At 47.4% G+C, this 23,468-nt stretch overlaps 1 protein-coding gene across 1 annotated transcript in view; it reads right to left on the bottom strand.

Annotated features, from left to right (window-relative positions):
* The window catches only part of LOC134966780 (ATP-dependent RNA helicase DDX25-like), a 103,186-nt gene that overhangs the window by 59,052 nt on the left and 20,666 nt on the right, over nt 1-23,468 (bottom strand). Inside the window, exon 2 of the mRNA XM_063943788.1 lies at nt 22,366-22,408. Coding sequence (XP_063799858.1) covers nt 22,366-22,408 — 43 coding nt within the window. The remainder of the gene's footprint in view (nt 1-22,365; nt 22,409-23,468) is intronic.

The raw sequence follows: 23,468 nt of genomic DNA, 5'->3' as shown, positions 1-23,468 counted from the left end.
TAGGCCATAGGTCTGCAAACTCAGTCCCCATTACCCGGCCCACACAGTGCATGTTTTCCAGGTCTCCTCACGGAATCACAAGTGAAACAATTAACTCCACCTGTGGACCTTTTAAAATGCGTCTGCGAGTAATAAACACACCTGTGCACCTGCTGGGTTATCTGCAAAACATGCACTGCGTGGGGTAATGAGGGCCGAGTTTGCAGACCTATGCCCTAGGCATTTGCCTAGTTTGCCTATGCCTAGGGCCGGCTCTGGGTGTTACAGTAAGTCTGACAGCGCATTGCGCTATACTGCATGTGGTGACGCCGGCAGACCAATATTCTCAGCAACCCCCGCAGCTGCTCCAGAGGTCCGATGCAGGTCAGAGGGAATGGCAAGTGACATTATGAAGTGAGTGCCAGTTGGTCAGGGGGAATCATGAGGTCTCCGCTCAGGAGACAAGGTGTGCTGCTGAGGGACCATTGGCGGTAGCTGGGCGTCGCATTACGGTGGACAGATGCCCTGGTGGGTGCACACAGAGGCAGAATTGGGCAGAGATGTGAGACAAGTGCCAGCCTCCCTTGGTGCCCTCAAGTGGAAGGAGGCAGGTCAGAGGCACAGCTCCCCAAAATAGAATTTTAATACCTACCGGTAAATCCTTTTCTCTTAGTCCGTAGAGGATGCTGGGGATGCTTCAAGAACCATGGGGTATAGACGGGATCCGCAGGAGACATGGGCACACTATAAGACTTTGAATGGGTGTGAACTGGCTCCTCCCTCTATGCCCCTCCTCCAGACTCCAGTTATAAGAACTGTGCCCAGGGAGACGGACATCTCGAGGAAAAGGATTTATTTAATTACTTTAAACTAAGGTGAATCGCATACCAGCTCACACCACTAACACGCCATACAACATGGCATTCAATAACAACGCATGCAACGGCATGACCAACAACAGTCACAGACTGACTGAACTCAACGCAACATGAGAGTAACCAAAACCAAACTGCAGATACAGCCCACACTGGGACGGGCGCCCAGCATCCTCTACGGACTAAGAAAAGGATTTACCGGTAGGTATTAAAATCCTATTTTCTCATACGTCCTAGAGGATGCTGGGGATGCTTCAAGAACCATGGGGTTTATACCAAAGCTCTAGAACGAGCGGGAGAGTGCGGATGACTCTGCAGCACCGATTGACCAAACAAGAGGTCCTCCTCAGCCAAGGTATCAAACTTGTAAAGTTTCGCAAAGGTGTTTGAACCCAACCAAGTAGCAGCTTGGCAAAGTTGTAACGCCGAGACTTCTCGGGCAGCTGCCCAGGTTGAGCCCACCTTTCTGGTAGAATGGGCTTTCACCGATTTTGGTAACGGCAATCCTGCCGTAGAATGAGCCTGCCGAATCGTATCACAGATCCAGCGCGCAATAGTCTGCTTAGAAGCAGGAGCCCCAATCTTGTTGGGAGCCCACAGGACAAACAGAGCCTCTGTTTTCCTAATCTGCGCTGTTCCGGCGACATAGATCTTCAAAGCTCTGACCACATCGAGAGACTTTGACTCCGCCAAGTCAGTAGCCACTGGCACCACAATAGGCTGGTTAACATGAAATGATGAAACCACTTTTGAAATTTGAAATTGCTGCCGAGTTCTCAACTCCGCCCTATCAGCATGGAAAATCAAATAGCGGCTTTTGTGAGACAAAGCCGCCAACTCAACACTCGCCTTGCAGACGCCAAGGCCAACAACACGACCACTTTCCAAGTAAGGAATTTTAACTCAACCTTGCGCAAGGGTTCAAACCAATGTGATTGCAAGAATTGCAACACCACATTAAGATCCCATGGTGCCACTGGGGGCACAAAGGGAGGTTGGATGTGCAGCACGCCTTTTACGAAGGTCTGAACTTCTGGAAGGGAGGCTAAGTCTTTTTGAAAAAAGATCAACAAGGCCGAAATCTGTACTTTAATAGAGCCTAACTTTAGGCCCGCATCCACACCTGCTTGTAGGAAATGGAGCAAAAGCCCCAGCTGAAATCCTTCCGTAGGAGCCTTCTTGGATTCACACCAAGACACATTTTCTCCAAATACGGTGGTAATGCTTTGCCGTTACTTATTTTCTAGCCTGAAGTAGTGTAGGAATGACTTCACTGGGAATACCCTTTCGGGCTAGGATTTGGCGCTCAACCGCCACGCCGTCAAACGCAGCCGCGGTAAGTCCTGATACACGCACGGCCCCTGTTGTAATAGGTCCTCCCGAAGAGGAAGAGGCCAGGGATCTTCTATGAGCAACTCCTGAAGATCTGGATACCAGGCCCTTTTTGGCCAATCCGGAACAATGAAGATCGCCTGAACCCTTGTTCTTATAATTTTTATCACCTTTGGAATGAGTGGAAGGGGAGGGAACACATAGACCGACTGAAACACCCACGGTGTCACTAGGGCATCCACCGCTATCGCCTGAGGGTCCCTTGACCTGGAACAATATCTGAAGTTTCTTGTTGAGGCGGGACGCCATCATGTCCACTTGAGGAACTCCCCAACGACTTGTCACTTCTGCAAAGACCTCTTGATGAAGACCCCACTCTCCTGGATGGAGATCGTGTCTGCTGAGGAAGTCTGCTTCCCAGTTGTCCACTCCTGGAATGAAGACCGCTGCCAGAGCTCTGGCATGTCTTTCCGCCCAGCGAAGGATCTTCGTGGCCTCGGCCATCGCCGCTCTGCTCTGTTCCGCCTTGGCGGTTTATGTACGCCACTGCTGTCACGTTGTCTGACTGAATCAAGACCGGCAGACCCCGAAGATGATGTTCTGCTTGCAGTATGCCGTTGTGGATGGCTCTTAACTCCAGAATGTTTATGTGTAGACAAGCTTCCTGGCTTGACCACTTTCCCTGAAAGTTTCTTCCCTGTGTGACTGCTCCCCAGCCTCGGAGACTTGCATCCGTGGTCACCAGGATCCAATCCTGAATCCCGAACCTGCGTCTCTCCAGAAGGTGAGAACTGTGCAGCCACCACAGAAGGGAAATTCAGGTCCTGGGAGATAGAATTATTTTCCGGTGCATGTCCAGGTGAGACCCGGACCACTGGTCCAGCAGGTTCCACTGAAACACCCTGGCATGGCACCTGCCATATGGAATGGCCTCGTAGGCTGCCACCATCTTCCCCAGCAACCGAGTGCAGTGAAGAACGGACACCCTTGCCGGTTTCAGAATCTGTTTTACAATTTTCTGTATTTCCAGAGCTTTTACACTGGAAGAAAAACTCTCTGCAGTTCTGTATCCAGAATCATACCCAGGAACGACAGCCGTGTCGTTGGATCCAACTGTGATTTTGGCAAATTTAGGAGCCAACCGTGTTGTTGCAAAATCTTCAGTGAAAGAGCAACATTCTTCAACAATTGCTCCTTGGACCTCGCCTTTATGAGATCGTCCAAGTACGGGATAATTGTGATTCCCTGCTTGCGCAGGAGAACCATCATTTCCGCCATTACTTTGATGAAAATCCTCGGAGCCGTGGACAGACCAAACGGCAACGTCTGAAATTGGTAATGACAATCCTGCACAGCAAATCTCAGGTAAGCCTGATGCGGAGGATATATGGGGACATGTAAGTAGGCATCCTTTATGTCGACCGACACCATAAAATCCCCCTCCTCCAGACTGGAGATCACTGCTCGTAGAGACTCCCTCTTGAACTTGAATTTGAGGGATTTGAGGTTTAGAATCGGTCTGACTGAGCCATCCGGCTTCGGGACCATGAACAGGCTTGAAAACCTTCCCCCTGTTGAGACGGGGGTACCATGACAATCACTTGATTTTGACACAACTTCTGGAAGAGAAGCTGGCAAGGCCGATTTGAAAAATCGGTGAGGGGGCACGTCTTGAAACTCTAACTTGTAACCCTGGCTTACTCTATCTACTATCCAAGGATCCAGGTCCGAGTGCTCCCAGACCTGACTGAAGAGTTTGAGACGTGCCCCCACTAGTGCGGATTCCCGCAGCGGAGCCCCAGCGTCATGCGGTGGATTTGGTAGAAGCCGGAGAGGACTTCTGCTCTTGGGAACTTGCCACATCCTGTGACCTTTTTCCCCTACCTCTCCCCCTCGCAGCAAGGAAGGAGGACCCACGTCCTTTGTTGGGCCGAAAGGACTGCATCTGATAGAGAGGCGATTTCTGCTGCTGTGCAGGAACATAAGGTAAAAAAGAAAACTTACCCGCGGTAGCCGTAGAGACTAGGTCAGTGAGGCCGTCACCAAACAAGACCTTACCGTTAAACGGTAAAGACTCCATCACCGCCTTAGAGTCAGCATCAGCATTCCATTGATGAATCCACAATGCTCTCCTAGCTGAGACTGCCATGGCATTGGCCCTAGATCCCAAAAGGCCAATATCCCTTACAGCAGGCCTGGCCAACCTGTGGCTCTCCAGCTGTTGTAAAACTACAAGTCCCATCATGCTTTGCTACAGTTTTGCTATTAGGGAAGGCTAAAACTGTGGCAGGGCATGCTGGGATGTGTAGTTTCACAACATCTGGAGAGCCACAGGTTGGCCAGGCCTGCCTTACAGCTTCTTTTAAATATGCTGCAGCGTCCTTGATGTGACCCAATGTCAAAAGCACGCTATCCCTGTCCAGGGTATCTACCTCAGAGGACAAGTTTTTCGCCCACTTTTCAATAGCGCTACTCACCCATGCCGCAGCAACAGAGGGCCTGAGTAGCGACCCTGTAGTGACATAAATGGCTTTCAGGGTATTTTCCTGCTTACGATCCGCAGGATCCTTTAGGGCTGCCGTATCAGGGGACGGAAGCGCCACCTTTTTGGATAGACGCGATAAAGCTTTGTCTACCGTGGGAATTGACTCCCAGCAGTCCCCGTCCCCAGAGGGGAACGGATATGCCACTGGAATTCTTTTGGGAACATGTATCTTTTTGTCAGGATTTTCCCAAGCTTTTTCAAAAAGCCCATTCAGTTCATGAGAGGGAGGAAACGTTACCTCAGGTTTCTTTCCTTTAAACATACAGACTCTAGTATCAGGAACAGCAGGGTCCTCAGTGATATGTAAAACGTCTTATCGCCACAATCATGTACTGAATACTCTTAGCCAGTTTTGGATATAATCTGGCATCACTATAGTCGACACTGGAATCCGAGTCCGTGTCGGTATCTGTATCTACTATCTGGGCAAATGCACGTTTCTGCAACCCCAAAGGGGTCTGGACCTGTGACAAAGCATCTTCCATGGATTTCCCCCATGTCTGGTTCCTAAGGTGGGTACACACTAATAGATATATCTGCAGATCAACTGATCTGCAGATATCTACGGACGGATCGAGCAGTGTGTTCAGCATACACACTGCCCGATCCGTCGGGTACTGACGTCATGAACTGGGCGGGCGTGTACACACGATTTCTCTTTTATTACGGAGGTGGGAACCATAGGCCAGTAGAAAGAGATACATCAGCGAGAGTGATATCGTGGGGTGGCTTGGGAGGCGTCCCTTGTTAGACTCGACACATTAATGAGCAGTACAGTCTGCTGTACATAACAGACCAGGAGGTCACAGACCAGGAGGTCACAGAACAGGAGGTCCAGGTACAGCAGACTAGAAGTAGAGAAGCACAACCGAAGAGGGTTGGTGCGAGACCCATATAGGCCAAAGAAGCTCATTGCTGAAGGAATTCGCAGCAGAAATTTTCGATTCCACTGATCGTTCCGCACATAAGATTAGTTGCTTATGTGCAGATACGATTGTACCGCATGTGATTGTGTGCATTAGCGTGTCTTGAATTCAGAAGAACGCTACTTGCACATTGTTAACGTGATTTGTGTAATTTTTTTATTTTAAAGGGAAGTAGCCTGATCACTCGGGGACATTCCAACAACCGATACTTGCTGGGGACTGGAAGGTCCAACACGCCCCAGTAAATAAAGGTTCATAGGGGCCCTAGGTTGGGTACAGCAGCTCTGGGAACAGTGATTGCAGTACTGGCCAACGTGGGCGGAGTTAAGTGGGCGGACCTCGAGGCAAAACCCCCACCGCAGCCTTACCCCGGACATTTTGGTTTTCTGTGAGGGTTGCCGGAGACCCTGATTGGAAGTCAGAGGTAGTGAAAGCAACGCCTGCAGAGATGGGGGCCACTTGTTCAGGTAAGGGGCGATCAACCCAGGTTCAGGTTGATTTGAAACCGATCAATCAGGTCGGCAAGGTAATGTGTGAGAAATCAGACCAAGATGGTCATCACACAGAAATATTATGCAATGAATGGGAAAGGATGACTGTGCATGACGGGGAAAAGTTTCCCCGGGTAGGTGGTTTTAATCCAGAAGTGTTACAGAATTTCAGGAGAAGAGTTTGTCTGATTAAGTCTTCAAAAAGGCGTACTAGACATTATGATGATTTAAAATTGTGGCAACAGGAAAGTGAAATGCAAAGAAATTTAACTTACATATCTGACTCTCATCTTGGGAAGAGAGACATGGCAATGGAGAGGATTATGGTTGCAGAGAATGGCGCAATGGTGTACGATAAAAATGCACTTAGCAACTGTATTATAGATAAGACTAATTGTAATAAACGTAACGATGATAATTGTAATACTGTTAAATGTACAACTATTAACCCATGCAAGTTGCACCCCATGTTAAACTTCCCTCAGGATTACAAACAAGAAAGTGAGCCCAGCACGATGTTGGTACCTCTTCCAGAAGCCATCCTACAAGACATCCAGGTGGACACGACCAAATCGGTAAAGGCAGTAATCAAACCCCCTAACGGAGGGTCAGGTGAGGTCGTGTCCACAGGTACGTACGGTGTTATATATCACGCACAAACAAATGTACCTCATATTGTAGAACCAACACAAGGTGATGTAATTGAATTCAGTCCTGTCAGGGTGATCACAGTCCCCAATGGGAAGACTGACGATCAGGGAATCATTCCCGCCAAGGACAGTGCAATGCGCCGTCCCTGGTCCCGGATGGAATTGAGAGCAATTATGTCTGAATTCCCTGATCCCAGGGAAGAGTTAGTTGCATGTCAGAGATTTATTAAAGAATTAGGAAACTCCACAGAACCCACCAACAAAGATTGGCGGACAGTGCTGAGGGCATGTTTGCCCTCCAGTGTTGACCCTGCGAAATTTATTGCTGATTGTAAATTAAACACAGAGGTACCTCGTACGGAGGAAAACAATCAGGAATGTATTAAGCAGATCAACCAGCAGTTAGGAGTATATTTCCCAGCCATTGCCAAGTGGAACAAAATCCTCTCCATAAGACAAGGAGAAAGGGAAAGTACTTCTGACTACTTCAATCGAGCACTGCAAGTAATGGCTAGAGACACTGGGATCACAGACATCAAAACAAATGCACAGCATAAAGAAGTAGCGGTTAAGTTATTAATGAATGGTTTAAAGGAGGTGTTGAGAACAAGGGTACAGACCACCAACCCAAACTGGAGAAATATCTCGGTGGCTACATTAAGAGAGGCCGTTATTGATCATGATCAGAACATCACCAGACACAGGGAGTCACGGAGTAATAAGCTGATGGCTGTAAGTATATAGGCTCTAACCAAAAAGCCACACCAGCTTAAGACCCAAAATCCTGTGAGAAATTCAAATGTGGTAGTTTGTTACCATTGTCACAAAGAGGGACATTTTGCAAGAGATTGTAGATCAAGAAATATACAAAAGTCATATCAACCCCCTAGACAACAACATAACCATGGTATCCAAGGAGTCAGGGAAGTACAGGGAAAGCGGTTGATGGTGATGAGCATCCAAGCGTTTGAGGAGGCATCAAATCAACCAAGACCTCAGGTCACTGGCACTTGGAAGAAGCCCAGGGCTTGTTATCTTTGTAAAAGAGAAGGGCATTATGCCAGCAACTGCAACAGCCCACATAAAGTCAGACCCCCTAGACATGAATATGAGCAAAGTTATGACACACCAAATTATAATCAGGGATCACATAGGAAGGAGTTTGGGCCACACCCATGATATGTAGTCAGGAAAGGTGATCATTAGGACTGATGGTAAGCCTGAGGTAACGGTTAATAAATTGGGAGGTCATTCCCTGAAAACACAGGAATGACCGGGTAAAATTTGTAATGCATCTGTGAAATGTTTTCTTTTTCCCCATCTCCGACGGTCATCAGCAGGACTCAAACATTGCATAGCTACTTGGTCTTTGCAGAAGTCTACCAAACCCCAGCATGACCTACCCGCATCAATGTATCCTGGCCAGATACAAAGGGTGGAGTATGGAGGTGCTGGTGGGAGGGACTGCGCAAGGATACCATTGGACATGTAGATATGACAGCCTGATGATGAACGGCAGATCTGACAATGTTTTAAAATGTTTGAAAAATGTTTTTTTTCCTGTTTATTGTTGGTTTATGTAATATATATATATATATATATATATATATATATATATATATATATATATAAATTGTTCTCTCTCTCTTTTGTTTTTTTTTTGTTTTCTCTCTTCTCACCCATGTTTTCATGTTTTAAAGATGGTATGTCACACATTAGTTGGACAAATGGTAATGCAAGATTTATTCTCCTTATAGAAAGAGCGCTGAGCTAGAAGAAATATTGTATCACCAGAATGTTTGGAAGACTGAGAGACAGCACCTTTGAGATGACAGCAGAACAAGAAGAACAACAAGACTAGAGAACTAATTATCGTAACAAGTTTCTCTCCCCCTCAAACTGTTTTTCTGTACCCCCATTACAAATTTCTCCTTTTCTCCTCCTGTAAGATGGACTTACCCCAAGAGACTGTGATATGGATTTTCCTGTTGACCCTGATGTTGACCAGAGCAGTCTGTTTCGGTGAGAGTACCAGTGAGGTCGAGAAAGGATCCAGAAGGGTTTCTGATGACTAAGACGGAGGTGTAAATTTCCAATAGCAGCACAATCACCGAGCAAAGGCGAGTACCGGAAACGATCCAGCAGCCATGCGATTTATAGACATTGTGAAGGATTGTTAGCTGAAGAGAAATGTATCTGCAGACTCTGTGATAACTTAGTTGAGGATGGGTATATCAAGAAATGTCAGTCCAGTTTTAACATTAACATGGACCGGCATCCATTGGGTGACTATCACTCATTAGTGGGTAAGGTGTTAAACCAAACAGACTGTTGGGTATGCTCTCAAGTACCTCAAGGCCATAGCAAATCAGGATTAGTACCATTCCCTTTAACTATAGGAGAGGTACTTGAGCTAAGTGGTGGGAGGCCGGTGGACAGGAGGTTTAATATCTCCAGTCCTCCTAGTTTGAAGCTCCACCAATATCATGTGGATAGATCCCTAGTATGTTTTAACATTTCCAATCCCCGAAAGCCGGGAAATTGGGAAGTGTCATGGAATAACCAAACCATGACCTTTTCATACAGAGCCGATAGAATGCCTACAGACACAGAACTTATACGCCACATAGCCGGTAGCGGAAAATATTTCTGATATAGGTATACCCTCGGAAGTAGGATCATGAGAGTTGGAGAGGTATCACCAGGATACTGTGCACATATCGTACAAACTGATACGTGTACTAAACAGATGGGAGAATTAGGGTTAGGAGATTTCATATGGAAAATGTGTAATATGGTAATGTCCTACTCCGTCCCATATGTTCTCCCCGATGATGACTATTTCATATGCGGGAGGAAGGCGTATAAGTGGCTTGCCCCAAACTCAGAAGGGTTATGTTATATTGGAAAAATACTGCCTGAGGTAATGACTGTATCCCACACTAAAATGAAGGATATTCACCGCAGTGCCCAAGCTCCTTATACTCACACTCATTACGAGCAATCGTTAAACGGCACCTAATAGAAAGAACAGAGCATCCGGCCTCTGACCTGATCCATGAATCCACCGGGATTCAATTCCTAATCGCGTTAGATATCACTCGTACCGCCAGAGGAGTGATAAATTATAAATATATATCTGCGCTTGCAAATTTATTAGACAATATCACTGAAATGTATGATGACACATTCAGGTATACCGGAAGGGAGCTCCAAGCTTATAAAACAGAACAGGTTCAGCATAGGATGATTCTCAATTATCTCACAGCTGTGACAGGCGGGTATTGTGTTACCCTAGCGACTCAGTATGGAATAAAGTGCTGCACTTATATTACAAACAGCACCGAGGACCCAGCCGAGGTCATAGACAAAAAGATGGATGACATTTTGCAATTAAAATGGGAGTTCCGAAGGAAACACAATCTCACCCTTGCCGCTGTGGGTAATGAGCTGACCAGTTGGGTGTCATGGTTGAACCCACAAAATTGGTTCTCTGGTTTAGGAGAATGGACTCAAGGAATTATCATGGATGTAGGAAAATTTCTTTTGTGTACTCTGGGTGTCATCATATTGGTCGGTCTGATATTTAGATGCGTTTGGGTTTTAACAAAGTGTAAACGTAGCGCCCGAGTGATGAGTTTAAGAAGTGAAGATACTGTAATAACAACGACTGATTTGGTTTATGACCCAACGATAGAGACAATGTTGTGATGAAAATGTGATTCCACGGTCCGTTTCTTTCACCCGTTTCTCCTTTGTTTTCCTCCAAGGTACAAAGACATCCGCTTGGAAGAAGAATTTGACAACCTTTTACACAGACAACTGATGGACTATGCCATAGACCCCCATATCCCTAGTACTTTAAATTTTACGCTAGCCCAACACTTTTTGTAAGTCTATGGACATTGATAAAGCTTTGCTTGCATTGTTGGCAAAAGCCTAAGGAGACTACAGTCAACATGTACATCGAGACAAGACAAGACAAGACACAAGACAAGACCTCAATCGGCAAATGTATATTAAACTCACATAGTTTATCACTGCATTTACCATAATTGCTTCTTATCTTCATCTCTACAACCTTCAGGTAATGACACACACAGTCGATAGGGAATATAGGCACAGATATCAGCACTCACATATCCCCCTATTCATGTATCATCAACTAAAATGTGCTCCCCCATTTTGTTGCAACCAAAAGCCGAAAAGAGCTCGGTAAAGTTTGACAGCCCATCCACAGACCCTTAATACGGGATAAGAAGGAATTCAAATGTATACTTCGCAATACCTCGAAGCTTGATTTAAAACACGTACGGCACGATGATACATGACCCCCCAAACATGGATACATACACACATGCTTCTGCTATCTCACTAGGTCATACCCTTTTCCTACCTTCTCCTCTCCTCCCCTACCCAACCATAGAAATGTATTTACACATGACATATATTTTTCTCTTTTTGAAATGTTTTAGGAAGTGGCAGTTATTGGTGACTGCCAAAGGGTGGACTGTCAAAGTCAGAAAAATATCACGCTACACGCTGCCATATATGCACCTCATGCGAGTGCCTGCTGCATGTGCATGAGCCCTCCCGTGCGTGCGCATACTCTCAGTTGCGTGCACCCGCAGGCGCGCGGTATGCGCATTTACGGTAGAGTTTATGTTCGTCTAGCGGGCGACTCAATCGTAACATATTTTAGTCATATAATGTATTTTGTAGATTATGGTCCCTTTGATAGAATCTGAAAGTTTAGTTAATGTAGTATGTTCAGGGACAAAGAGATCCCTCTTTGTTTGATACGAAGGGTCAGACAGGGGTTACACAGTGGTGTTTAGTATCCATCGGAAGAGAATATAATTAGCAATATTCCGGTGTTGGTTTGAAGCGGATTAATCGCTCGTGCGTATAGTTATGGACATAAGAAGTTTATGGACATTTACTATATTTGCACTTTATTACCCATGCGGCGGGAAACCCAGTTTCCCTCCCACCTGAGCAGTTTGAAATAGTCACAGCCCACCTGTATGAACCAACCTATGACCTTTTGTTATAATGCGAAGACGAATTCCTGTGTCCAATGAACAATAAGAATGTAGGGACCATTGTACTGTACTGTGTGTAAGTGTATATAAAGACAAGCCGATCTGGGCCAGCTCTCTACTCTCTTCAACGGTTCTCATTGCTGATAATCGGGAGCTGGATATCCAGAAAGGCGCATGCGATTGTTTCCCCTTGTGCGTAAGTTTCTCTGCAACCATATTGTCTCTTATTTAATGTTATAAGCCATTCTCTCTCTCCTTCCCCCCTTAAATGTAATTGTATCTTTATTGTATTTTATGTGTAGTGATTCGGTTAGGTATTTTATGTTATCTTGGTAGTGTATAACTTGTATTGTATTATTCTTTTGCAATTGAACGTTCATTCATTTCCTTAAAAGGCGTTAGACCCTTAGACCGGTATTTGAGTGTTTATTATATTGCTAGGGGGGTTCTCAGAGCGTAAGAATCGCTCATACAGCTTTCTAACTAACAAGGTTACACTGTGTTGCATTTACACCTTATCACTGCACTAGGGTTTACAGTATAAGTACATTGTTTATGGTATTGTTTTAAAGGTTTAACTCTGTGAGCGTCTGCGCCGCTCGTGATCTCCTCGTGGTCTCGAGCGTCCGCTACACTGATAGCGTAGCATTACGGTAGTCGCTCACCTATAGTGTGCCCGATACCAACAGCGTATTCTCGCGAGCGTTTGTGTCGCTCGAGCGGCTCGCTTCCGATACAGCGTCCGCTACGCTAAGGGCGTACTCATACGGTATTCCATACGCCAATTGCGTACTGTGTTCTTTAACCTTTTAGAGTGTTTTATACAAGGTATAAAATAGGCATTGTCATACTCTTTGCCAGTGCTAATTGAGGCCCCTCATGCTGCCCAGGGCGCCCCCCCCTGCGCCCCGCACCCCGCAGTGCCGTGACCAGTGTGGGAGCATGGCGTGCAGCGCGACCGCTGCGCGGTACCTCAAACGCAGTCTTCTGCCGTCACTGAAGTCTTCTGATCTTCACATACTCACCCGGCTTCTTTCTTCTGGCTTTTGTGAGGGGGGTGACGGCGCGGCTCCGGGAACAAGCAGCTAGGCGTACCAAGTGATCGAACCCTCTGGAGCGAATGGTGTCCAGTAGCCTAAGAAGCAGAGCCCTTGAACTCAGAAGAAGTAGGTCTGACATCTCTCCCCTCACTCCCACGATGCAGGGAGCCTGTAGCCAGCAGGTCTCCCTGAAAATAAAAAACCTAAATAAAGACTTTTTCAGAGAAACTCAGAAGAGCTCCTCAGTGTGCATCCAGTCTCACTGGGCACAGAATCTAACTGGAGTCTGGAGGAGGGGCATAGAGGGAGGAGCCAGTTCACACCCATTCAAAGTCTTATAGTGTGCCCATGTCTCCTGTGGATCCCGTCTATACCCCATGGTTCTTGAAGCATCCCCAGCATCCTCTAGGACGTATGAGAAAAAAAGGGTAGATTCAGAAGCAGACCCAGACGGCAGGTGAGCGGGCCTGAGCAGAACACTGACAGGAGGGAGGGGATTCCCCTCAGAGACGGACTGCAGCAGAGGACCTGTCACAGCAGCACAGTCCTGCATCTATGTGTGAGGGAGCCTTATTCTGACGTTGGACCCTTCACAGGTAACTGCAGCACTCTGACCCCACACCTGAAGAGCAGCTTTTACAGAGCAATGGAAGGACCTCCCCTGTAATTACCCCCTCCAGTGACTATACAGTATATCTGTGTATGCTGGGAGGTAGTCCCTGCCCGTTATACAGAACAGCGTTGCATTATTAAAGGCAGGACTTTTACCATCACCGACACTCAGCTACTAAGCGTCAGCACCAAGCTAGATTTAAAGGCCCCCGGAGGTGTACTCAGCAGAGGTATTCATATCGGTGTATCGCTAGGTCAGGAGATATCCAAACTCACATCCCTAAGCCATTGTACAGACCCCGGCTGCTGTCAGCGACACTTATGTAGTGGGTCCGCAGAATCACTCCCCTTAACTTTTCTGGGATAACATCTATTTAACATCCTAGAACAACGTTATTGTAACCTGGATGGAAGCAAACGATTTCAAACTGAATCTAAAACATAATTCAATAATTCTCCATTCCTATTAAATAGCCTCATCAATAGACCCAGGGGAAACTATAAAACAAATGTGCACCAACAGATGAAGATTTGGCAAAAGGTACAGATTCACCTAAAGGGACTAGTAATGTAATGTAATCGTGTTGTACAAGTGTTACTGTAGTGTGATCAGATCTATACACCCTTAACGTCAGTACTAGGCAAGTGTGAACTGATACCTTCATATAAGAACCGACTGGCAGAATACTGTAATGTTTAATGCTACCATTTGTTCAAGTGATTTGTTGCAAAAGGAATTATGATACAATGACTGCACTAATATTTATTCTACTGAAACAGCCTAAGCTCCAGAGCTACAATACGAAAAAATAAGAATTTACTCACCGGTAATTCTATTTCTCGTAGTCCGTAGTGGATGCTGGGAACTCCGTAAGGACCATGGGGAATAGACAGGCTCCGCAGGAGACTGGGCACTCTAAAGAAAAGATTAGGTACTATCTGGTGTGCACTGGCTCCTCCCTCTATGCCCCTCCTCCAGACCTCAGTTAGGGAAACTGTGCCCGGAAGAGCTGACATTACAAGGAAAGGAAATTTTGTATCCAGGGTAAGACTCATACCAGCCACACCAATCACACCGTACAACTTGTGATAACCTTACCCAGTTAACAGTATGAACAACAACTGAGCCTCACTCAACGGATGGCTCATAACAATAACCCTTAGTTAAGCAATAACTATATACATTTATAGCAGAAAATCCGCACTTGGGACGGGCGCCCAGCATCCACTACGGACTACGAGAAATAGAAATACCGGTGAGTAAATTCTTATTTTCTCTGACGTCCTAGTGGATGCTGGGAACTCCGTAAGGACCATGGGGATTATACCAAAGCTCCCAAACGGGCGGGAGAGTGCGGATGACTCTGCAGCACCGAATGAGCAAACACAAGGTCCTCCTCAGCCAGGGTATCAAACTTGTAGAAGTTTGCAAATGTGTTTGAACCCGACCAAGTAGCTGCTCGCCAAAGTTGTAAAGCCGAGACCCCTCGGGCAGCCGCCCAAGAAGAGCCCACCTTCCTTGTGGAATCGGCCTTCACCGATTTTGGATGCGGCAATCCAGCCGCAGAATGAGCCTGCTGAATCGTGCTACAGATCCAGCGAGCAATAGTTTGCTTTGAAGCAGGAGCACCCAGTTTGTTGGGTGCATGCAAGATAAACAGCGAGTCAGTCTTCCTGACTCCAGCCGTTCTGGAACATATATTTTCAAAGCCCTCCAAGTCCCGAGTAGCCGCAGGCACCACAATAGGTTGGTTCAAATGAAATGATGACACCACCTTTGGGAGAAATTGAGGACGAGTCCTCAATTCTGCCCTGTCCACATGGAAGATCAGATATGGGCTTTTACATGACAAAGCCGCCAATTCCGACACACGCCTAGCCGATGCTAAGGCCAACAGCATGACCACTTTCCACATGAGATACTTTAGTTCCACGGTCTTAAGTGGCTCAAACCAGTGGGATTTCAGGAAATCCAACACCACGTTAAGATCCCAGGGCGCCACTGGTGGCACAAAAGGAGGCTGAATATGCAGCACTCCCTTAACAAATGTTTGAACCTCAGGCAGTGAAGCCAGTTCTTTTTGAAAGAAAATGGATAGGGCCGAAATCTGGACCTTTATGGACCCCAATTTTAGGCCCATAGTCACCCCTGACTGTAGGAAGTGCAGGAAACGACCCAGTTGGAATTCCTCTGTAGGGGCCTTCCTGGCCTCACACCAAGCAACATACTTCCGCCATATACGGTGATAATGTTTAGCGGTCACGTCTTTCCTAGCCTTTATCAGCGTAGGAATAACTTCATCCGGAATGCCTTTTTCGCTAGGATCCGGCGTTCAACCGCCATGCCGTCAAACACAGCCGCGGTAAGTCTTGGAACAGACAGGGCCCTTGTTGCAGCAGGTCCTGTCTGAGAGGCAGAGGCCATGGGTCCTCTGTGCGCATTTCTTGTAGTTCCGGGTACCAAGTCCTTCTTGGCCAAACCGGAACAATGAGTATTGTTCTTATTCCTCTCTTTCTTACTATTCTCAGTACTTTTGGTATGAGAGGAAGAGGAGGAAACACATATACCGACTGGTACACCCACGGTGTCACTAGGGCGTCCACAGCTACCGCCTGAGGGTTCCTTGACCTGGCGCAATATCTTTTTAGCTTTTTGTTGAGGCGGGACGCCATCATGTCCACCTGTGGCAGTTCCCATCGGTTTGCAATCAGTTGGAAGACTTCTTGATGAAGTCCCCACTCTCCCGGGTGGAGGTCGTGTCTGCTGAGGAAGTCTGCTTCCCAGTTGTCCACTCCCGGAATGAACACTGCTGACAGTGCTTGCACGTGATTCTCCGCCCATCGAAGAATCTTTGTGGCTTCCGCCATTGCCATCCTGCTTCTTGTGCCGCCCTGGCGGTTTACATGGGCGACCGCCGCGATGTTGTCTGACTGAATCAGCACTGGTCGGTTTCGAAGCAGGGTCTCTGCTTGACTCAGGGCGTTGTAAATGGCCCTTAGTTCCAGTATATTTATGTGGAGAGAAGTCTCCAGACTTGACCACAGCCCTTGGAAGTTTTTTCCCTGAGTGACTGCCCCCCATCCTCGGAGGCTTGCATCCGTGGTCACCAGGACCCAGTCCTGTATGCCGAACCTGCGGCCCTCGAGAAGGTGAGCACTCTGCAGCCACCACAGAAGAGACACCCTGGCCCTTGGGGACAGGGTGATCAGCCGATGCATCAGAAGATGCGATCCGGACCACTTGTCCAACAGATCCCACTGAAAGATCCTCGCATGGAACCTGCCGAAGGGAATGGCTTCGTATGAAGCCACCATCTTTCCCAGGACTCGCGTGCAGTGATGCACCGATACCTGTTTTGGTTTCAGGAGGTCCCTGACCAGAGATGCTAATTCCTGGGCCTTCTCCACCGGGAGAAACACCTTCAGTTCTGTGTCCAGAATCATGCCCAGGAAAAGCAGACGCGTCGTAGGAATCAGCTGCGACTTTGGAACATTCAGAATCCAGCCGTGCTGTTGCAACACTTCCTGAGAGAGTGCTACGCTGATCAACAACTGCTCCCTGGACCTCGCCTTTATGAGGAGATCGTCCAAGTACAGGATAATTATAACTCCCTTCTGCCGAAGGAGTATCATCATTTCGGCCATTACCTTGGTAAATATTCTCGGTGCCGTGGACAGGCCAAACGGCAACGTCTGGAATTGGTAATGACAGTCCTGTACCACAAATCTGAGGTACTCCTGGTGAGGTGGGTAAATGGGGACATGCAAGTAAGCATCCCCCTCTTCCAGGCTTGCAATAACCGCTCTGAGCGATTCCATTTTGAACTTATATTTCATATTGGATGAAATATTAACACCTTAAGGAAAAAGAATCCCACATGGTGATGTGAAATTGACCAAAGGGTACTGGACATTTTAAATTCTGACTATATTCATCTTAGTGATATTGCCAAATTTGTCGGAGAGGTCTCTAAAGAAGTTCTTAAAAGTGTATGAATGGAGATTATATCAGCCATTTGATTTAGAGTGGAAATATATATATAAAATATATTTTAGTATTATACTAATTATATTTTATGTAGTATTTTTTATGTGATGCTGGCCGGTATCTAAATATGTATGTGTATATGTGTAGAAAGTAATTTTATGTAAAAATAAATATCCACATCAGATTGATTTGCGCAGTCCCAGTTTTTTCGTTTTTTTATAGCATTTTGAACTTGAATTTCTTTATATAAGTGTTCAAGGATTTTAAATTCAGAATGGGTCTCACCGAACCGTCCGGTTTCGGTACCACAAACATTGTGGAATAGTAACCCCTTCCCTGTTGAAGGAGGGGGACCCTGACAATCACTTGCTGGAGGTACAGCTTGGAATTGCCGCCAGTACTACCTCCCTTTCCATGAGGGAAGCTGGCAAGGCTGATTTGAGGTAACGGCGGGGGGGGGGAGTCGCTTCGAATTCCAGCTTGTATCCCTGAGATACAATTTGTATAGCCCAGAGATCCACCTGTGAGCGAACCCACTGGTTGCTGAAGTTTCGGAGACGCGCCCCCACCGCACCTGGCTCCGCCTGTGGAGCCCCAATGTCATGCGGTGGACTTAGTGGAAGCAGGGGAGGACTTTTGTTCCAGGGAACTGGCTGCATGGTGCAGCTTCTTACCTCTACCCCTGCATCTGGCAAGGAAGGATGACCCCTGACCCTCTTGCCTTTTTGGGAACGAAAGGACTGCATTTGATAATACGGTGCTTTCTTAGGCTGTGAGGAAACCTGAGGCAAGAAAGTCGATTTTCTAGCTGTCGCTGTAGACACGAGGTCCGACAGACCGTCCCCAAACAAATCCTCAACCTTATAAGGCAAAACCTCCATGTGTTTTTTAGAATCAGCATCTCCTGTCCATTGCCGAGTCCATAAGACCCTCCTGGTAGAAATGGACATAGCATTAATTCTAGAGCCCAGCAGGCAAATGTCCCTCTGAGCATCCCGCATATATAAGACGACGTCTTTGATATGGCCCAGGGTTAGCAAAACAGTATCTCTGTCGAGGGAATCTATGTCGTCTGACAGAGTATCTGTCCATGCTGCTACAGCACTACACATCCAGGCTGAAGCAACAGCAGGTCTCAGTAGAGTACCAGAGTGTGTATACACTGACTTCAGGATAGCTTCCTGCTTTCTATCCGCAGGCTCCTTTAGGGCGGCCGTATCCTGAGACGGCAGGGCCACCTTTTCAGATAAGCGTGTGAGCGCCTTGTCCACCCTAGGGGATGTTTCCCAACGTAACCTGTCCGTTGGCGGGAAAGGGTACGCCATCAGTAACCTCTTAGAAATCACTAATTTCTTATCAGGGGAACTCCACGCTTCTTCACACAATTCATTTAATTCATCAGATGGGGGAAAAGTCACTGGCTGCTTTTTCTCCCCAAACATATAAACCCTCTTGGTATTAACAGGGTTAATCTCAGAAATGTGTAATACATCTTTCATTGCAATAATCATGTATCGGATGACCTTGGTCATTTTAGACTGTAAATGTGCCTCATCATCGTCGACACTGGAGTCGGACTCCGTGTCGGCATCTGTGTCAACCATCTGAGATAGAGGGCGTTTATAAACCCCTGACGGTTTCTGAGTCGCCTGGGCAGGTGCGGGTTGAGACCCCGGCTGTCCGAAGGCTGCAGCGTCATCAAACCTTTTATGTAAGGAGTTTACATTGTCATTTAAGACCTTCCACATATCCATCCAAGCAGGTGTCGGCCCCGACGGGGGCGATACCACACTTATCTGCCCTTGCTCCGCCTCCACGTAACCCTCCTCATCAAACATGTCGACACAGCCGTACCGACACACCGCACACACACAGGGAATGCTCAGACTGAGGACAGGACCCCACAAAGTCCTTTGGGGAGACAGAGAGAGAGTATGCCAGCACACACCACAGCGCTATATAACACAGGGATTTTCACTGCTAATAAGTGATTTACCCAATAGCTGCTTTTTTTGTATTGTTTTGCGCCTAAATTTATGTGCCCCCCCTCTCTTTTTAACCCGTCTTGTACCTGGATACTGCAGGGGAGAGCCTGGGTAGCTGCTTCCAGCGGAGCTGTGAAGGGAAAATGGCGCTGGTGTGCTGAGGAAGAAGGCCCCGCCCCCTCAGTGGCGGGCTTCTGTCCCGCTTTCCATGTAAAAAAATGGCGGGGTTTTTTACATATATACAGTGCTAGACTGTATATATGTATGTTTTTATGCCAAAGGTACTTCAATTGCAGCCCAGGGCGCCCTCCCCCCCCCCCAGCGCCCTGCACCCTACAGTGACCGGAGTGTGTAAGTGTGCTGGGAGCAATGGCGCACAGCTGCGGTGCTGTGCGCTACCTTAATGAAGACAGGAGTCTTCAGCCGCCGATTTCGTCGTCTTCAAGCTTCTGTTCTTCTGGCTCTGCAAGGGGGACGGCGGCGCGGCTCCGGGAACGGACGATCGAGGACAGGTGCCTGTGTTCGAACCCTCTGGAGCTAATGTGTCCAGTAGCCCAAGAAGCACAAACTAGCTGCAAGCAGGTAGGTTTGCTTCTCTCCCCTTAGTCCCACGTAGCAGTGAGTCTGTTGCCAGCAGAAGCTCACTGAAAATAAAAAACTAATAAATACTTTCTTTACTAGTAAGCTCAGGAGAGCCCACTAGGAGCACCCAGCTCTGGCCGGGCACAGATTCTAACTGAGGTCTGGAGGAGGGGCATTGAGGGAGGAGCCAGTGCACACCAGATATAGTACCTAATCTTTTCTTTAGAGTGCCCAGTCTCCTGCGGAGCCCGTCTATTCCCCATGGTCCTTACGGAGTTCCCAGCATCCACTAGGACGTCAGAGAAAGTCCAATCACTTGTCTACATAGTATTCATCTCCTGCTCATCCCAATGTACTTGGTTATGACCTGGGAGTGCTGCATGGGACAGAGGCAGTGACATTATGTGAGGAGGGGAATGGAGACAGCAGGAAGTCACAGACAGAGTTATATAGTGGGAGGAGCAGGGTCCCCAGCAGCACAGAGTATATCAGGAGATGAGGACAGGGCTGCATGTGACAGGGGCAGTGACATGATGTGAGGAGGGGAATGGTGGCAGCAGGAGGCCACAGACTGAGAGTTATATAGTGGGAGGAGCAGGTTCCCCCAGCAGCACAGAGTATATCAGGAGATGAGTGATGTGTCAGTGAGGACAGGGCTGCATGTGACAGGGGCAGTGACATGATGTGAGGAGGGGAATGGCGGCAGCAGGAAGCCACAGACTGAGAGTTATACAGGGTCCCCAGCAGCACAGAGTATATCAGGAGATGAGTGATGTGTCAGTGAGGACAGGGCTGCATGTGACAGGGGCAGTGACATGATGTGAGGAGGGGAATGGTGGCAGCAGGAGGCCACAGACTGAGAGTTATATAGTGGGAGGAGCAGGTTCCCCCAGCAGCACAGAGTATATCAGGAGATGAGTGATGTGTCAGTGAGGACAGGCTGCATGTGACAGGGGCAGTGACATGATGTGAGGAGTGGAATGGAGGCAGCAGGAAGCCACAGACTGAGAGTTATATAGTGGGAGGAGCAGGGTCCCCAGCAGCACAGAGTATATCAGGAGATGAGTGATGTGTCAGTGAGGACAGGGCTGCATGTGACAGGGGCAGTGACATGATGTGAGGAGGGGAATGGAGGCAGCAGGAAGTCACAGACAGAGTTATATAGTGGGAGGAGAAGGGTCCCCAGCAGCACAGAGTATATCAGGAGATGAGTGATGTATCAGTGAGGACAGAGCTGCATGTGACAGGGGCAGTGACATGATGTGAGGAGGGGAATGGAGGCAGCAGGAAGCCACAGACTGAGAGTTATATAGTGGGAGGAGCAGGGTCCCCAGCAGCACAGAGTATATCAGGAGATGAGTGATGTATCAGTGAGGACAGGGCTGCATGTGACAGGGGCAGTGACATGATGTGAGGAGGGGAATGGAGGCAGCAGGAAGCCACAGAATGAGAGTTATATAGTGGGAGGAGCAGGGTCCCCAGCAGCACAGAGTATATCAGGAGATGAGTGATGTGTCAGTGAGGACAGGGCTGCATGTGACAGGGGCAGTGACATGATGTGAGGAGGGGAATAGAGGCAGCAGGAAGCCACAGACTGAGAGTTATATAGTGGGAGGAGCAGAGTTCCCAGCAGCACAGAGTATATCAGGAGATGAGTGATGTATCAGTGAGGACAGGGCTGCATGTGACAGGGGCAGTGACATGATGTGAGGAGAATGGAGGTAGCAGGAAGCCACAGACAGCGATAGTGGTGGGGCACAGTCCTCCATCAGAACAAAGCAAGAACATGAAGCTCCTATCACACTATTGCAAGGAATTTGTATATCGTACACAATTCATAGATCAAACTTGTGTAAATTGTTTCACAATTCAAGAAAGTGCTGAAATCCAGTGGTTCCCAAACTATGTGCCGTGACACCCTGGGGTGTCCAGGTGTACACGCAGGGTTGCCCTGGGTTGGTGGCCCCCAGACCAATTAAAATTATTTATGGTCAATGTAATAGGCAAAACCAGCGCTTGTGGCTTCCCATTATAAAATGTGGACGAACAGAAGCGAATCCTGTCCCTCGCCACGTATCTGACCCTAAAGGTGACATAATAAACAGTCTTTGCTTAATTAATGTTTTTCAGAAATTACCAATAAGAAACTTTTGGACTAGGGGTGCAGAGAAAAACATTCTGATACTCTAGGGTGCCAAGATTCAAAGAAAGTTTGGGTACCACTGTTGTAACCGATAGCAACCAGCTACTTGCACACCAATATCCACCAATGCTGCAAGTGTTTTAAGTGGAATGAAATGTTAGCGCAATCTTACCGGCGTGTTTTCTGCAATTATGCTGGATTCTGGAATCTAGAATCTGTCATAGGAAAGACAATTAGTTAGTAGAAAGGCTTCTCACATTACTCATAATAACAGATGCTTGGAAAATACATTTGTATGTTATCTGACGTCTGTATTATATCTCTCTGGGACAGTCGCAGCCACAACATTTACACACAGCTGTATTGGAACCCCCCCCCCCCCATTTATATCATGCCGCAACTAAAGGTGCAGATACGGTGCAATGTAAACTTACGATTTTGACAATATAGTCAAAATCGTAAGTCAAGTTACGAAACTCAAGTTCGTGCAAAGCGCACCGTGTGTACACAGATTGCGACACCGATGCGCGGTCCTGCGGGATCGGTATCGCAAGAAAAAGACTGTGCAGACAAGCCAATCTTGACTATCTAATTCAAAGTGTGCCATAGCCAAAATGTCACCGTGTGTATAGAGAATATCGGGGCTTCTGAGCTCTTGGGGAGTTCAAGGGAAATCGCACAGTCAAAATCTCACCGTGTGTATGTACCTTCGTTACACGAAACAGTAATGACGCACTCTCTCCCCAAAGCCTGCGCACCAGGCGCACCCTCCCTCCGCATTTATCCCCTCCAAACCAGGCGCAACCACCCTCCTGCATATATCCCCCCGCATCAGACGCACCCACCCGCAGACGTCCATCTTCCACTGATCTAATGTCCAGCTTAGACATTCCTGCATAGATTGTAGGTACTTTCCCAATGTACATTGCATGTAGTATTGTTATGTAATAACTGACATTTGTTCCATATGGAATATATAAGCACACATATATAAATGCATGTAGTGATAACATTATATAAGTGTAGGATACATTATCAGACCACTGGGGTGTGGGTATAGCTAGCTAGCTAGATAGAATTTTGGTACTCATCACAGTGGTTCCCAAACATTTTTGAGTCACGGCGCCCTAGAGCAGCGGTGGCCAACCCGCGGCTCTTTCATCCTCCGCATGCGGCTCGATCCGCTCCCGGCCACCGCTGCCTGACACACAGCAACTTCTAAGGCTTAGAAGTTGCTGTGTGTTATCTAAGGTCTCTCCGGCGTGTGAGGAGAGG

The sequence above is a fragment of the Pseudophryne corroboree genome, chromosome 10 (genome assembly GCF_028390025.1).
Source record: "Pseudophryne corroboree isolate aPseCor3 chromosome 10, aPseCor3.hap2, whole genome shotgun sequence".
NCBI lineage: Eukaryota > Metazoa > Chordata > Amphibia > Anura > Myobatrachidae > Pseudophryne > Pseudophryne corroboree.
This window is presented reverse-complemented; position numbering and strand designations above follow the sequence as displayed.